Raw genomic sequence first — 16,104 nt, forward strand, 5'->3', positions numbered from 1 at the left:
GACACAACGAGAGAACTCAAAATAGAGGAAGACAAGTCTTTCAGAACAATAATAATAATATATAAATTAATATTGTTGTGTCCGTCTTGATTGTTTCAATTTTATAAAGGTCTATTTTTCTTATAGTGCAAGCTCTACGATAATTTACAAGTAAGATGATGAAAGTACTTTAAACTAAAAAAAAAAGTTAATGTATTTATTAATTCGTTAATGACCTAGTGATTGTATTAGCCTAATCCTTGGAAATACGACATTTACACTCGGGCGAAACATTGCAAACCATTATTCTTACACAAACTCTACGAGTTGTAATTCAATTGGCCAATCTCCGTGAAAACATTAGAATGTAATCCAACAGCTATCCTCATCATCTATCATATTCCAGCCTTTCATCCCCTCACACAGTCTGTTGAATATTTATGAGAATGCCGACGTCACCAGAGCGCTGAGCAGCGCGTGAAAAGCGGGATGTGAGGGAGGGAGCATGCGGGGAGCGCGAGAGAAGAACGCTTCCATGCAAACCGTCGCTTGACAGCGTCTTTTTTACTTCCACCTGCGTTCGTTGCATAAGGATTGTGGATTTCATCTGCCCGCTCATCTAAATCGTGTCTTATTTCGATGCCCGAGCGCGATGCATCTTTGCTTTTACAGATAGAGTCGCATGAAGGATGCTGCACACGGAGGATCGTTGTTTGACATGCACTGACATTTAAAATGAGCCATCTGAACCGTGCACATCTCATGCATTTTGACTCATGAGTGCACAGCGTGATTAAACGCGTGCTTTTAATCTCCGTAGGCTGCTCTGACACATTTCTAAACGTTTGTAATGGGGGTCAGCAGAAGAACCCGAGGCGGTGAGATCTGATTGCAACCTCTATTGCGTGTTTTACTTATATATCATATATACTTGCATCATCATATACGCGCGTTGATCAGCTGTTAAGCTTGTGAAACTGCGGAGCGCGCGGGTTGTGTGTGGTGCTGAAAGGACAGCTCCCACCACAGCGGATCATATGGATCAATATTAGGGGTCTGACAGTGTCGCTCTCGGGCTTTAATGGCTGTGGCACGCAAGATCAAAACTCTGCTGACGGTCAACATTCTGGTGTTCGTCGGGATCATCTTGTTCTCGGTCTACTGCAGGATCCAGGACCGATCCGAAGAGCTCGTGCAGCTCGGGAGGCTGTCGGATCAGAGACTGCGAGGCAGGAATGCCAAAGTTACGAACTCCATGGACAGACAGTCCATTCTCAAAAGGCTCGAGCGACTAGAAGATGTGGTCTATAACCAGTTAAATGGTATGTGAGCTTTAATCATCTTTGACTTGCATTAATAAGTCATTTACATGAATTATATAATGCATAATAAATCAGTGTTTTATGGACTTTATTGTGAAATTTACTGAGATTGTCAACGACTTTATCACATGACAATTAACAGAGACATGTTTATGATGCAATAAACATGCCAGGAAGATCAAGGCAGGATTAGGTGCACATATCAAAATATATCATTCAAAGTGTTAGCACACTCCTAACTGATTAAATGTAATGATCTATTAAGCATTATATGATTTCATAATGTCATTGCTGAAATATAAAGTGCTATCTGGGAAATTAGAGAAAGGACAGTGTTGCCTGATTGTAACAGTAATACATTTTGTCCTGTTTCCCTAACTCCAGGCATGTTTCGGAGATGTTGTTCTGAAAGTTTTCTTGCTTCTCTGTTATATTATGACAGTTGTGACAACAATATACGCATTTCTCAGAGTATGTTTTGCCTTTCAATATGTGTATTATTCTTTAAGGCCAATTTAATTAATATTTAATTCAAATGCAATTCATACTTGTCTAAATCTGGAATACAAAACTGACCTCTCTTGTGCTTGAAGTTTTACACATTATGTGATATATATAGTTAGAATTTTTACCAATAGGCTGTTTATTTATGTATTTATTTTGACAGCAAAAACAATACAAGAATTTGAAGCAATGAATCAGAATTGTTCTAAATTTCCCAATCATGGTTGGGGAAAAATTACCGTATTCACAGATATTCATGTCCATAAAAAATCTGCAGATTTCCACTGAATTAGACACTGCGTCATTCATAAAATTCAACAAATTATCTTTCCCCTCTGTGTTCATGCATTTTTGGCTTAATTGATTATGCTTAAGCTACCAATAAGAATGTAGAACTCTCAGTTTTGTATAGTAGATTTGACCATTTTTAAGTCCATTCTACATAATCCCACAGGTCAGTGCAAAAAAAAAAAAAATCTGAAGATTCTCTAAGCCTGTAAAAAGAAATGGTCCTTCTGCGATCTTGCTTCTCATGCACTCGTATCTGTTCTTGCCATAACCACACTTGTGCTCCCACTTCTGAGTTCTTTTCTTAGAATATTAGAGCCCATTTCCTCAATCATTATGTTTCTAGACCATAGAGCATTTTCCTCCGGAAAACATATGAAGGTCATAGTTCACGTGATGTGCTATCCTTCCTTTAAATGTCTGTTAAAAGACCTATCACTCCCTGTTTGCTTTTCTTAGCGCATCTATTTGATCTGATTGTTATTCCGTAAGACCGGCACCATTTGTGTGTGAAGGGGGTCACTCTGTCAGTTTGAATTATCCTTCTCACATTTGGAGGAAAGCCAAGAGGCACTGCTTTACAAAAAAGCCCTCTAATGTACCCTACTGATTGAAAGGGCTTTCATTCTGCACAAGTGCCACCACATATTTCCCCCGGAGGCTTTTCCACTCTGTAGAATTCACCAGTCTGTCACAAATCTTCTTGATGTTGGGGGCATTATACATTTTATTTTGACACATTTTTATCGGATGCGCATAAAAATTGCGAGATTGCACTCGCCGACTGTATGTGATAGTACATTTCTGTTGTCGTATTTGCTTCCAATAGTGATTTGAGGTAATTGTCCATTTTTCAGTTGTTTATTGTCTTGACAATGAGACCCAGAGGATTATGCCAAGGTCCGATTGCATTTCTAGGACACAGCGAGTTTTACAAGAAAGCAGTAATTGTCTGGCTGTTGATGGCGCCCTTATCCCTTGAAACATCTTAGCAAATATGCTGTAAATGTTTGTATGAGCATTACTTTGATGAATAATTTCACAGAGAACATTATAACATAATCACAGACAGTGCTTCTGGTTTGAGATGGACAGATGTATCATCAGTTACAACCCCCAACGTTCATTAGATGAGAATCATAGTACATAGCATGATCATGCACCTGTTTTTTGAAGGGGCACCGGTGGTGAGTCTGGCAAAATTGCAATTGAACTTGACAGCCAGTGATCATCTTGCATTGTATTGCATGTAGTTTGTGTAAGAAGGTGTGGACACTGGTGATCTTTTCTCTCTGATTTTAGGGATAAGATATGGGTAGGGTTATGTTTAGGGGTAGTTTTAAGACTATGTTTTCGGACAGGAATGTTGTTCCAGGATTAGCAAAATGTTGAAATCATAGTCCTAACCCCTGTAGTCAATAATTTTATCCTTTAAAACTCATCTTAAAACTTGCCAAAATTACATATTTAAACGTTTTGTTCCTGTGAAAAATTCTTGTTCCTGTGCAAAATAGCTTGAATGTAACTCTAATATGCCTCCACTCGCTCATGCCAGCTCAGAGATCCACTCGGTCAACTTACTGAGGTAAATGCAGCACAATAATATCACTTTTTACAATGTCGGACACATAACGGTAATTAATATGATTAGCCTTTTGCTTGACTATGTTATCAAACAGCTAATAATTTGTTGCTAATGTTACACAAACCATGTTCCAAGTCAGACAGCTGCCTTCTAACAATCAGTATCTGTACAAACTCTTTGAACAACTCAGAACGTCGGAGGAGAAAGGCATATAGTTCATCATAACCTCGTAATATACATCATACACCCAGGTTTAAGGAGAAAATACTCAGCAGTGGTGTTGACAAATTAATTTGCACATAGTTTGTTTTAAAGCATATTGAAAACACCACATAGACATATAAACAACATTAAAAACTTGATTTTCACCAATACATTTAAGTCATATTGTGATGTTCCTCATTGTTTGCTATAAACTGCATGTTGATTTTTCTGTAGGATTGCTTTACTCAACTTAATCTAGCCTTGAGGGATAGTTGTGATGCTAAGATGCGAGAGGGAGGTGGAAATGTCACTATAAAACCTGAATAATTTGGCAGTTACTTAAATAATGCATGTAAATCAGTTAACTTGAGTCACAAGAGTCAAATTAATTTGCATTGTACACAAGCTACACAGTACAATAAACTACGATAGCATAGATTAATTTAATCAGCGCAGGAAGTGTAATGGCAATTACTATTTGGACAAAACCGGGATGCAAAGAGCCATTCTGGGATAGACGTAGGTCCTTTCCAACATAGTTGTTTAGAAATGCTGGATTATTGTGAAAAGACCCTTTATCTGACTGCTATAAAAATGCAGAGCTATGAGAATGTGCAATTAGTCCCTTGATTAGGCAGCAGATCTACCATGAGCATTACTGCTAAAGTGTGCTTAATTTCTACAGCTGTAGATCGGTTTACCTCCGCAAACACTGATACGGTAGACTGAACCGATTTCTACCTGGGAAGTGATAAACACGGAGAAGACTACACCATTCAAAAGTTTAGGTCTGTGCGAATTATTATTATTATTATTATTATTATTAATAATGTTTTTAGTAAGTAAATAAGTATTTTATGCTCACCAAGGCTACATTTATTTGATAAAAATACCATAAAAATAATAATATTGTGAAATATTATACAATGTAAAAAAAAAAAAAAAAAAATGTATTCCAGTGAAGACAAAGCTTAATTTTTAGCAGCCATTACTCTATTCTTCAAAGTCACATTATCCTTTAGAAATCACTCTTTGGTGCTCAAGAAACATTTCTTTTTATTATTATCAGTGTTGAAAACAGTTGTGCTGATACTAAACTGATACTTTTTTTCAGGATTCTTTGATGAATAGTATTTTTAAAAGAACAGATATAGGTATCTTTTGTAACAATGCAAAAGTCATTACTGTCACTTTTGATCAATTTAAGTATTAAAAAAAATCTTACTGACTCAAAAGTTTTGAATGGTAGTGTACACTGAGTGGTGTACAGTACTTGGGTGTCCTTATCAGCAGTGTTGGAGATATTTGGGGCAATTTTGCCCTCCTTTAATGCTGTAATATTCCTTTTTTTGTGCTGATATATTTTTAATTCATATTTCTAGATATATGTTATTTAAAAACGGGTTTGATGCCAAGGACCCCCAAATATGAGGTTCCCATTTGTGAAGGACCCCCTTTAATAAAATATAAGCTCGGAAGCCTGAACATGCAGGCGTGATGTGCGAGAACAAAGAGGGCTGTTTGAGTTTCGAGTTTGAGTTTCTATGTAGCATATTTGATGCATACTTTAGTGACGAATCACTCGAAAGCAATTTATTTACTATTTATTTTTATCTGCCATCAGACTATCTGAGATGTTGTTGTCATAACGCATTGCTATTGGTTGCGTCGTGCTTCGGACTGGCATTCTGACACCGTAAGCTTCATGCTTTCTAACCTTAAATCCCTATTTTTTTTCTTTTTGTTGCAATTATTCTACATATTGTACATATAACATACAAGAAGTTTATATCAGTAGTCCCAAATTCATAATTGTGACCACACAGTCTGTTTACAGTGCCTACCATTGTAACATATGTTTACATTTACTAATGTCTAGGTACACCTATTCAACTGCTTGTTAATGCAATTATCTAATCAGCCAACCACATGGCAGCAACCCAGTGCATTTAGGCATGTAGACATGGTCAAGAAAATCTGCTGAAGCTCAAACTGAGCATCAGAATGGGGAAGAAAGATGATTGAAGTGACTTTGATGTGGCATGGTTGTTGGTGCCAGATGTGCTGGTCTGAGTATTTCAGAAACTGCTGATCTACCCGGATTTTAATGCACAACCATCTCCAGGGTTTATGTTGAATGGTCTGAAAAAGAGAAAATATCCAGTGAGTGGCAGTTCTGTGAGTGAAATACTTCACATACTGTTGATGTCAGAGGTCAGTGGAGATGGCCTGGTTCGAGCTGATAGAAAGGCAACAGTAAGTCAAATAATCACTCGATACAACTGAGGTCTACAGAGCATCTCTGAACACACAACACGTTGAACCTTGAAGCAGATGGGCTACAGCTGCAGAAGAACACACTGGGTGCCACTCCTGTCAGCTAAGAACAGGAAACTGAGGCTACAGTTTGCACAGGCTCACCAAAATTGGAAAATAGAAGATTGGAAAAACGTTGCCTGGTCTAATGAGTCTCGATTTCTGTAAAATAATCTCAAACTGGTTTCTTGAACCACACTCAAATGACCTTCACAGATCTCAATCCAATAGAGCACCTTTGGGATGTGGTGGAATGAGAGATTTGCATCATGGATGTGCAGCAACAAATCTGCAGCAACTGTGTGATGCTATCACGTCAATATGGACCAAAATCTCTGAGGAATGTTTCCAACACCTTGTTGAATCTTTGCCACAAAGAACTGGGGTTATATATATATATATATATATATATATATATATATATATATACTTCGCGCTTCACAGTAAAACACACTTGGCACTTAGATGCAGCTTCTATGTAGTGTTAAATGGCAAGCTTAATCATTACATATTTGGCTTATCACACAGTGTGGGAGCCTCCTATAGGGATGAGGCTGTGTAGGTGTTCCATATACCATACATCTATAAAAAGTATGACCACCCCAACATTGTTCTGATACAGAGTGTTGGTACTATGGATAATGTAATTTCCCTGGTACTAGCAATTTAGAGTTAGTATTAAATTCAATGGAAGAAGTTAGAATATCAGTAACTAACTTCTTGCAATATAATTAAGATTATAGATTATTTAAATGTTTTTTTTTTTTTTTTTCAAACGTTTTTTTATAAATTGTTTCATAATTTATATGACCTTGTCTTACTTTATGAATTCTGGGTATAAATCAGCCTTTTGAGTAGGTATTTCACCACCATTGATGCTTTATGACCCAGTACATTTTACTGTCTAATAGATTCACAGTGGACTCTAAGGGGACTGTCCAATCCTGCCATTCATGTCCTCTTAACCACATTTTCTTCATGAATATTTATGCTGCACTAGCAACAGATTTTACATGAATTTATATATTCATTCAGCCCCTAAATCACCTCAAAAAGAAGTATCTCTTGTCCTGGAATCCATAAAAGGGCCAGTAAGACCAGTTTTTTTTTTTTTTTTTTCAAATCTTGTTACATAATTTAAAGCAATTCTGAATAAAAGTGCATCAGGCCTGAATGCTGTCAGAGCACTTTACAAGAAAGCATAAACTTGACTGGTAGTAACATGAATGGATGGCTTGAAAGACCTCCACAAACACAGTGGATTAAACCGTATTGGTTTGAGCCAGTGGCTGAAAGGGTCATGGCCTGCATCGGTTGTTGATGTTATTTACATGGTCTGTAACAGTAGGTTTTTATAGCATCTTGTTAAAACTGGTCCAGTTATTGTATCATAATTAAATTGATATGATTGAAATGTTTAAAGGTGCCGTAGAATGTGTTTTCAAAAGATGTAATATAAGTCTAAGGTGTCCCCTGGATGTGACTGTGAAGTTTCAGCTCAAAATACCCCATAGATTTTTTTTAATTCATTTTTTTAACTGCCTATTTTGGGGCATCATTAAATATGCACCGATTCAGGCTGCGGCCCCTTTAAATTATCCTGCTCCCCGCCCCTGGAGCTCGCGCTTGCCTTAAACAGCATAAACAAAGTTCACACAGCTAATATAACCCTCAAAATGGATCTTTACAAAGTGTTCGTCATGCAGCATGTCTAATCGCGTAAGTACAGTGTTTATTTTGATGTTTACATTTGATTCTGAATGAGTTTGATAGTGCTCCGTGGCTAAAGCTAACATTACATGCTGTTGGAGAGATTTATAAAGAATGAAGTTGTGTTTATGAATTATACAGACTGCAAGTCTGTTTAAAAAATGAAAATAACGACAGTCTTGTCTCCGTGAATACAGTAATAAACGGTGGTAACTTTAACCACATTTAACAGTACATTAGCAACATGCTAACGAAACATTTAGAAAGTCAATTTACAAATATCACTAAAAATATCATGATATCATGGATCATGTCAGTTATTATTGCTCCATCTGCCATTTTTCGCTATTGTTCTTGCTTACCTAGTCTGATGATTCAGCTGTGCACAGACTCAGACGTTAATACTGGCTTGTGTAATGCCTTGAACATGAGCTGGCATATGCAAATATTGGGGGCGTACATATTAATGATCCTGACTGTTATGTAACAGTCGGTGTTATGATTCGCCTGTTCTTCGGAGGTCTTTTAAACAAATGAGATTTATATAAGAAGGACGAAACAATGGTGTTTGAGACTCATTGTATGTCTTTTCCATGTACTGAACTCTGGTTATTTAACTATGCCAAGGTAAATTCAATTTTTAATTCTAGGGCACCTTTAAATTTGTTGTCTACAATTTATATATTTTATTACATTATATTTTATAATTATTTTATTATATATTTTCAATGTTATAATTGAATATTTATCATAAAATTGCATATTATTATATTATTACAGATATTATAATATTATTGCATATGTATAATTTTATTTTATAATAATGTCGTGGTGATTCGTAAAAAGTCAGTGATTTGATTTGGTTGTGGACTTATTACTCTTCAAAACGCCCCATCGGAAAGACTAGCATGTTTAATTTTTTTCGGTGACGGGTTCCGTCACATACCGATGACCAATAGGAGCACATGAGCTCTTCCACAGCTCTTCCATAAGCTCTTCTACACAGCTTTCAAACATGGTGAAACAAAAGAGAGATGATGGTATTGCTGCTGCTAGATTATGCAAAGTTTGTGGAGCTATGGGAGCAATACTCCTGCCATTATACTCCCCTTATACCCTTAAATAGGGTACTATTTGAGGGTACAGCCATTTGTAGTGGTGTCCGAAACCATAGTGGATGTTATTGAGTGCACTCATTCAATCCCATAATGCACCGCAACAACGAGTGTACAACTGATGTATACTCAATGGCTAGAGAATACCCATAAGGCACTGTGAGGGTCATGCCAAATGAATTCCCCCGTCTTGCCAGAAGATGGCGCCTGCAGCTGAATCATTCATCCATCCGTTTTTTAAACTGTTGGTCCAATGTGGATTCAGAGTAATATCATACAAGTATCCTATAAATTCCTTTTTAATTGATTATTAAATTGTTTACTTAAGGTTTATATATGCTAGTTTCCATGAGTTTCCATAGGTTCATGCTAGTTCAAGATAAATCTTTTCATTACTACTGGAGCTACCAGTAGTTTGCTAAGTTTCAAATGATTATTAAACTGCAAGCACAAGCTATGCAAGAGCGCCAGCCGTTCCGGCACACTCAGTGTCTGAATTCACTCGCTTGTTTTCATTCACTCCTTCAGGTGTACTGTTTTATAGTTGAGTGTCAGGAATAGTGAATGAGGGTATAGAGGGCGATTTCGAACACTGGAAGTTGGTCGCTAGTTTTGCCTTTTCAGTAACATCACACGTCTTTAAAGACGGAAGCGATGATTGGTTGGGAGGCAACGTATAGTCTGAACACAACATTAGACAGCAATAAAATTAAAATGAAGACTTTGGAGAGAGAACTTTTCTGAAGTCTCCCAATTCTCAGATTTTTCTTCTGAGATAAAGACTTAATGACTCCTTTGAGCAGAGATCTCAACAGTGTCTCAGATTTTGATCACATTTGCCAAGAGACCAAAGTCAGCACTCCAAAGTAAGACATTTTAGTATGAGTTCCAACATTTCTTATGAAATTCTTCTCTGAAGAATGATCTAAGCTATGCTATCTGCATTTTTTTTTTAAATTTCTGTACTGTTATCATATATACCAATACAGTACCAATTGTCTCATTTGTTTCTATTCTTATTTCTAAAGTAACTTCAGAAGAGACATCTGAGATCTGTTTGATACTTAATGAAACTGAAACTGACAACTCGGTTAAGTCTAGCGAGCTATCAAACAATAACCTCTTAGCAAAAATAAAAATTCCTCAGGGTTGGGATCTGAATCCTGGTTGTCAGGACTGTAAAGCTTATCATGAGTGAGGTATTCATGTTTCTGAACTACACATGCACAGAATATGCTTCTAAAAGAAAGTGGAATTGGAGCTATCTGTCAAGAAATTCAAAGCTTTTTGCGAAAAGTAGCTAACAGGATATGTTCATAAGCCGTTTCTCAAAGACAGACTGCCGAGCAGCCTGTTAAAATAATGAGTCTGGAAAGGCCAGTCCATTACAGTAAGAGAGAGAATGTCAGAGAGAGAGAGTTACTCCATCCCTCTAATCATAGTATCATGGATTTCAGGCACACATCCTTCACTTTTCCAAAAAAAAAAAAAAAAGTGGTGTCCTATATTTTTTAGTGGACATTTTGAGACCAAATTAGAGTCAAACAAATGTGAACAAATGTGTTTTATAGAAAACCTGAAACAATTACAATTCCAGTGCTGATATATTTCCTATAGAAACATTTTTATTACCATCTGATGCCTGAATTATTAGCCTATATCACAGGAATTATTATTCAAAATAAGAATATAATAATACCCTTAGAATCATTGTTTATTTTTCTTAAAATTTGAAATTAGATATACCATCAGCCATGGTTAAACAGTAAATAAATTATTATTTTCTCAGTGCTTTGGTCTGTTAGTTCACCCAAAAATTAAATTTCTGTCAATTAAGTACTCACCCTCATATCGTTCCACACCCGTAAGACCTTCATCAGCGCTTCCAGGTTCTACGTCCGAACGCCGGCTCATTATTGGCCGGCTCCTGCGTCAGCACACGCATACCACTCGGATTTCATCAAAAATATCTTAATTTGTGTTCTGAAGATCAACAAAGGTCTTACGGGTGTGGAATGACATCAGGGTGAGTAATTAATTACAGAAATTTCAGTTTTTTGGTGAACAAACTTTAAACGGTTTCTTGTTTGTTGCATTTTTTTTTGAGAACTAGAAATCGAGAAATAGAGAACAGTGCTAATGGTTTAGAAACAACTGCCAATTAGCTTCTAGACTTCATGTTTATCTTATTACTGAAGATTTGTAAACTAGAAATGTACAAATCCCTAGTCTCTATCATGCTCTTTTCATTTGGAGGATGAAATAATGGCAAGAGGGCTGTAGAATTTTAAGGGAAGAAAACAGAATAATTGCTCGTCCATAAACAGAGCCCGTTTCCTTTGGTCTTTGAAACTTAATTTCTTCAGCTCAATGTAATCACTGCTGTCTCTTTACTGCCTTCAAAGCATATTATTATCTAAGTACACACGCATGCACACACACATTTACATAGACACTGATTAATAGCATCTCTGAGCTGAATAGCAGCAGCAGCAGCAAAAAAAAACAAAAAAAAACTACTTTGCCAAATTTATTAGCAGCCACTAAAATAATCTGAGAACGTCAATCAGTTAGTTAGCTTAAAGTTGGAAATACGTTAAGTCTACTTTCATGGTGCTATATTGCCACTTCCAAAGGATGAAGACTTGGGCTCGAATTGATATAATGAAACTGACGCCATCATTACTGCCCATATCACTGCAGAGTTTAGCTCCGACCAGCTCCAACACACTTGCCTGGAAGTTTCTAGTGCTGAAGACCTTCATTAGATGGTTCAGGTGTGTTTAGTTAGGGTTGGAGCTAAACGCTGCAGGATAGTAGCTCTCCAGGAGCAGGTTTGGACAACCCTGGTCTACTCAAGATGGTCTTCCAAACTGGATAAAGGGGTGTTCAGATTGTCTAGATGGTCTCACAGCATGGTCAAATTAGTTTTCAGCTTGTTTAGTTGGTTGGCCAGCACTTGACCAGTGACCAAAATGTTCTAAACCAACAAACCTGCTTTAAACTGTTTTTGTTTTTCAGCAGAGAGATATAGTATGTAAGCAAAAGCATTGTTGTACTATAACATACATGCAGTTTGAAAAAATTGTGTTCATGAAAATGATATTATCACCTCAACGTTTTGCATTGTATTAGCAGACCGCAGCTTTAAGTCATTGTGATTTGCAGTTTCTCTCTGCCATAGACAGCTGGCTCTCAGGGATTAGTGTCAAAATGCCAGGCCTCTATCTAATAGAATTCTCTCGAAACAGCCAACAGAGGCAGCCTTCGAGACAATGGCAAAACAATGACAGTGAAAGAGAGACAAAACAGAGAGAGATTACCATTTCAGCTCTAGCTTGCAAGAACATCTATGATGCAAAAACCCAGCCTCTAAGACAAGTCAACACTCTGGGAGGTCACGACTGCCAGGAAGAGAGACAGACCTGGAAAGCTTTATGTAGATCAGCTGGGACCCAGTCATTTGTGGTTACTTTATTGGGTTCAGGGTGGAATAGGGTTTAATGCTGCACCAACTGGTGTTTGTGGAACCGACTGGTTTGGATTCCAAGACACAATCTGTACGTTCCGTTGCCAAGTACGGTTATCGCTCAGAGCCAAACCATCCCTTCTCAAAAATCACTCTGAATAATTCTGTAATTATATCATATCAATTCCAATGATGTTTGTGAAGGGATAAACTTATGATCTGAGAAGATTTTGCCTGGTAGACAAGGTTTCAAAAGTTTGGTCTTGAGAAACATGAACATCCAGAGTCATAATAAGCTGAAATATCAACTCTGATATGTCCTTATATATGCTGATTTTAAGTGCTTCTTGTCAGTGGTATTTTACTACTAATTATAAGTTTTGAATAAGCTTTTATTTTTATATTTCAGTTTCATTTTAAATTGAGTTTACGTTTTAGTAATGTGTATGTGCTTTTGGCATTTTTATTAGTTCTCTGTTTAGCTTAAGCTTAAAGGTGCAATAGGTGATTTTCTACAGAAACATGTTTTGCTGTGCTGGTTGAAAGTCTCCTCATATCCTGATAGCAATCGCTATGTTAATCGGTCTTAATGTATTTTTATATATATTGTCTGTGGAAGGTGTAGGACCCTAAAATGTTTGTCCAAACTTTATATTCAGTCCGAATGAAATAATACAATGTCCTTACAATGTCAGCGTGTTCACGCAGATATCATACGTCATCAGTTTATACAGATTACAGACAGACGTCGGTCACGTAGCACCGCAAACAAACAGCAGCCACCTTTTACAGTTCCTACCGAATCAAAACTAGTTTATGCTGCATTCACACCATAACTACCATAATTAAAGGATTAGTTCACTTTCAAATAAAAATTACCCCAAGCTTTACTCACTCTCAAGCCATCCTAGGTGTATATGACTTTCTTATTTCTGATGAACACAATCTGAGATATATTAATAAATATCCTGGCACATCAGAGCTTTATAATGGCAGTGAGCGGGATCAACGAGTATGAGCTGAAGAAAGTGCATCCATCCACATCCATCCATCATATACTTACTCCACGCAGCTCCGGGGGGTTTATAAAGACCTTCTGAAGCAAAGCGATGCATTTGTGTAAGAAAAATATCCATATTTAAAGGGTTAGTTCACCCAAAAATTATGTCATTAATGACTCACCCTCATGTCGTTCCAAACCCGTAAGACCTCCGTTCATCTTCGGAACACAGTTTAAGATATTTTAGATTTAGTCCGAGAGCTTTCTGTCCCTCCATTGAAAATGTATGTACGGTATACTGTCCATGTCCAAAAAGGTAATAAAAACATCATCAAAGTAGTCCATGTGACATCAGTGGGTTAGTTAGAATTTTTTGAAGCATCGAAAATACATTTTGGTCCAAAAATAACATAAACTCCGACTTTATTCAGCATTGTCTTCTCTTCCGGGTCTGTTGTCAATCCAGGTTCATGACTCCGCAGTGACACTGCTGACGTAAGATGCTGCTGACGTGATATCCGGTGCGCCCAAGCTTCGTTTACAGTCTGAAGGAGACGCACGCTGTATTCAAGCTATTCTACATTGTTTGTATTTCGGTATTCCTATATTTTTTAAAATGGTGCGTAAGTGTGCATGTCGCGGATGTCCTAATTGCCAAAAACAACGATGTAAAAGTGCATTACCAACACCGACAGATGAAAGGATTCAATGGAATCAATTCAATGGAATCAATTCAATGGAAAGGATTCCGGAAGAGAATACAATGCTGAATAAAGTCGTAGTTTTTGTTATTTTTGGACCAAAATGTATTTTCGATGCTTCAAAAACTTCTAACTAACCCACTGATGTCACATGGACTACTTTGATGATGTATTTATTACCTTTCTGGACATGGACAGTCTACCGTACATACATTTTCAATGGAGGGACAGAAAGCTCTTGGACTAAATCTCAAAAAATCTTAAACATGAGGGTGAGTCATTGATGACATAATTTTAATTTTGGGGTGAACTAACCCTTTAACAAGTAATGAAGTAAAATATCTAGCTTCCACCAGACCGCCTTCTGTATTCAACAAGTACACGATTATGATGGATGGATGTGGATGGATGCACTTTCTTCTGCTCATACTCGTTGATTTTGCTTACTGCCATTATAAAGCTCGGATGCGTCAGGATATTTATTAATATATCTCAGATTGTGTTCATCAGAAAGAAGAAAGTCATATACACCTAGGATGGCTTGAGGGTGAGTAAATCTTGGGGTGATTTTCATTTGAAATTGAACCAATCCTTTAATTACGGTAAATATGGTGTGAACGCACGGACACACACGTCTCCCGGACATCCAACCGATTCAACCAACCAGATGACGACTTTGAAACAAGGCTGAGACTAGTGTATTGATAATGACAATTGAGAAAAAAACTAGTAAAAAAGTAGTTTATTAGCTTATCGTTGGCTGTTTATGGTTGCAAAGCTACATAGAAACATTGATATAGAATGTACGGTTATATACATGCGTTTACTGATATTGTGCTGCAGCTTAGAACATGCCACTTTTGAACTATTCTGAACTTCAATGACACAGTTTATGAAAAGAGCAAATAAAATATAATCAGCAAGATATTTCTCTCTTTTAATGTAGTACCAGTTAGAAACACTTTTGTAATTCAAGGCTTTAAAATGAACATCTTTGGATCATACATTTATTTCTGAAACGTGATCGAATTTTTATGTAGCTCTTAATAATTCAGTAAAACACATCATTTTGCTCTTTTAAATGTCAAAATGAAACAGCATCTGTAATGGATGTTACACGTATTCCATCCCTTTTAAAGAGCACGGCAAAGGTTTAAAACCAGACGTCAATTATTCTGACCATAAACTTCAACAGTTCAACAGAAAGACTAATGATTCTGATTAGGAACAACCGTCTGGCACTCGCTGTCTGGTATAATGGATATATTCTGTGCAATTCTTCAGTGTCATATTCTTTGGGTGTCAAACTACACAGCATTTGATGTCCCTTGTGCCGGAAACAAGCCTTGCTTCAATCCCATTCTAATTAGCATAGAACGAGAGGATGCATTAGACATTTTTGGGTGAATTTCCAAAGGGAAAGAAGTCTTACTCCGCACTGACAACCCTTTAAACACAGTTCACTTGCTTTCCACCTTTCCCCCCTGGGAGGTCTGTATGAAAGAGGTGACAAAAGGCGAAGGTGGTGTCTTGGTGTCCAACATCCAATTATCGCCCGTACTCTTATTCAGCAGATGTGATTTGTGTGTCACCGGTGGGTATTCCTGCAGTAATGAACCCAGTTTTGTATTACCGTACTTATGGGATATGCTGACCTTTGTCATGTTAACTGAAGTCAAACCTCTCCCCCCCATTGTTTCTCAGGTCTAGCCAAGCCCATGGGTCTGGTGGAGGGTCCTGGAGGTCTAGGACAGGGCGGTGCAGCTGCCACGCTGGGGGAGGACAGCCGAGAGAGCGAAGGGAGGTACGAGGAGTATGGCTACAATGCCCAACTGAGTGACCGCATCTCTTTAGACAGGAACATTCCGGACTACAGGCCGAAAAAGTGAGTATGCTGCAATGACTTTAAAC

At 37.4% G+C, this 16,104-nt stretch overlaps 1 protein-coding gene across 1 annotated transcript; it reads left to right on the forward strand.

Annotated features, from left to right (window-relative positions):
* The first annotated feature begins 106 nt into the window (after nt 1-106).
* galnt9 (polypeptide N-acetylgalactosaminyltransferase 9) lies at nt 107-16,104 on the forward strand. Its single transcript, XM_048186575.1, has 2 exons — nt 107-1,301; nt 15,898-16,104. Exons 1-2 carry the CDS (start codon nt 1,061-1,063, stop codon nt 16,080-16,082), a joined length of 426 nt encoding a protein of 141 aa, XP_048042532.1. The 5' UTR covers nt 107-1,060; the 3' UTR covers nt 16,083-16,104.

Source organism: Megalobrama amblycephala, linkage group LG4 (assembly GCF_018812025.1).
Source record: "Megalobrama amblycephala isolate DHTTF-2021 linkage group LG4, ASM1881202v1, whole genome shotgun sequence".
NCBI lineage: Eukaryota > Metazoa > Chordata > Actinopteri > Cypriniformes > Xenocyprididae > Megalobrama > Megalobrama amblycephala.

What these genes read in the sequence shown, in the direction of transcription:
- galnt9 (XM_048186575.1), top strand. Translation starts at nt 1,061, where the DNA reads ATGGCTGTGGCACGCAAGATCAAAACTCTGCTGACGGTCAACATTCTG. An exon ending in GGTCTATAACCAGTTAAATG is followed by an intron (nt 1,302 to 15,897) that starts GTATGTGAGCTT and finishes ATTGTTTCTCAG; the next exon opens with GTCTAGCCAAGCCCATGGGT.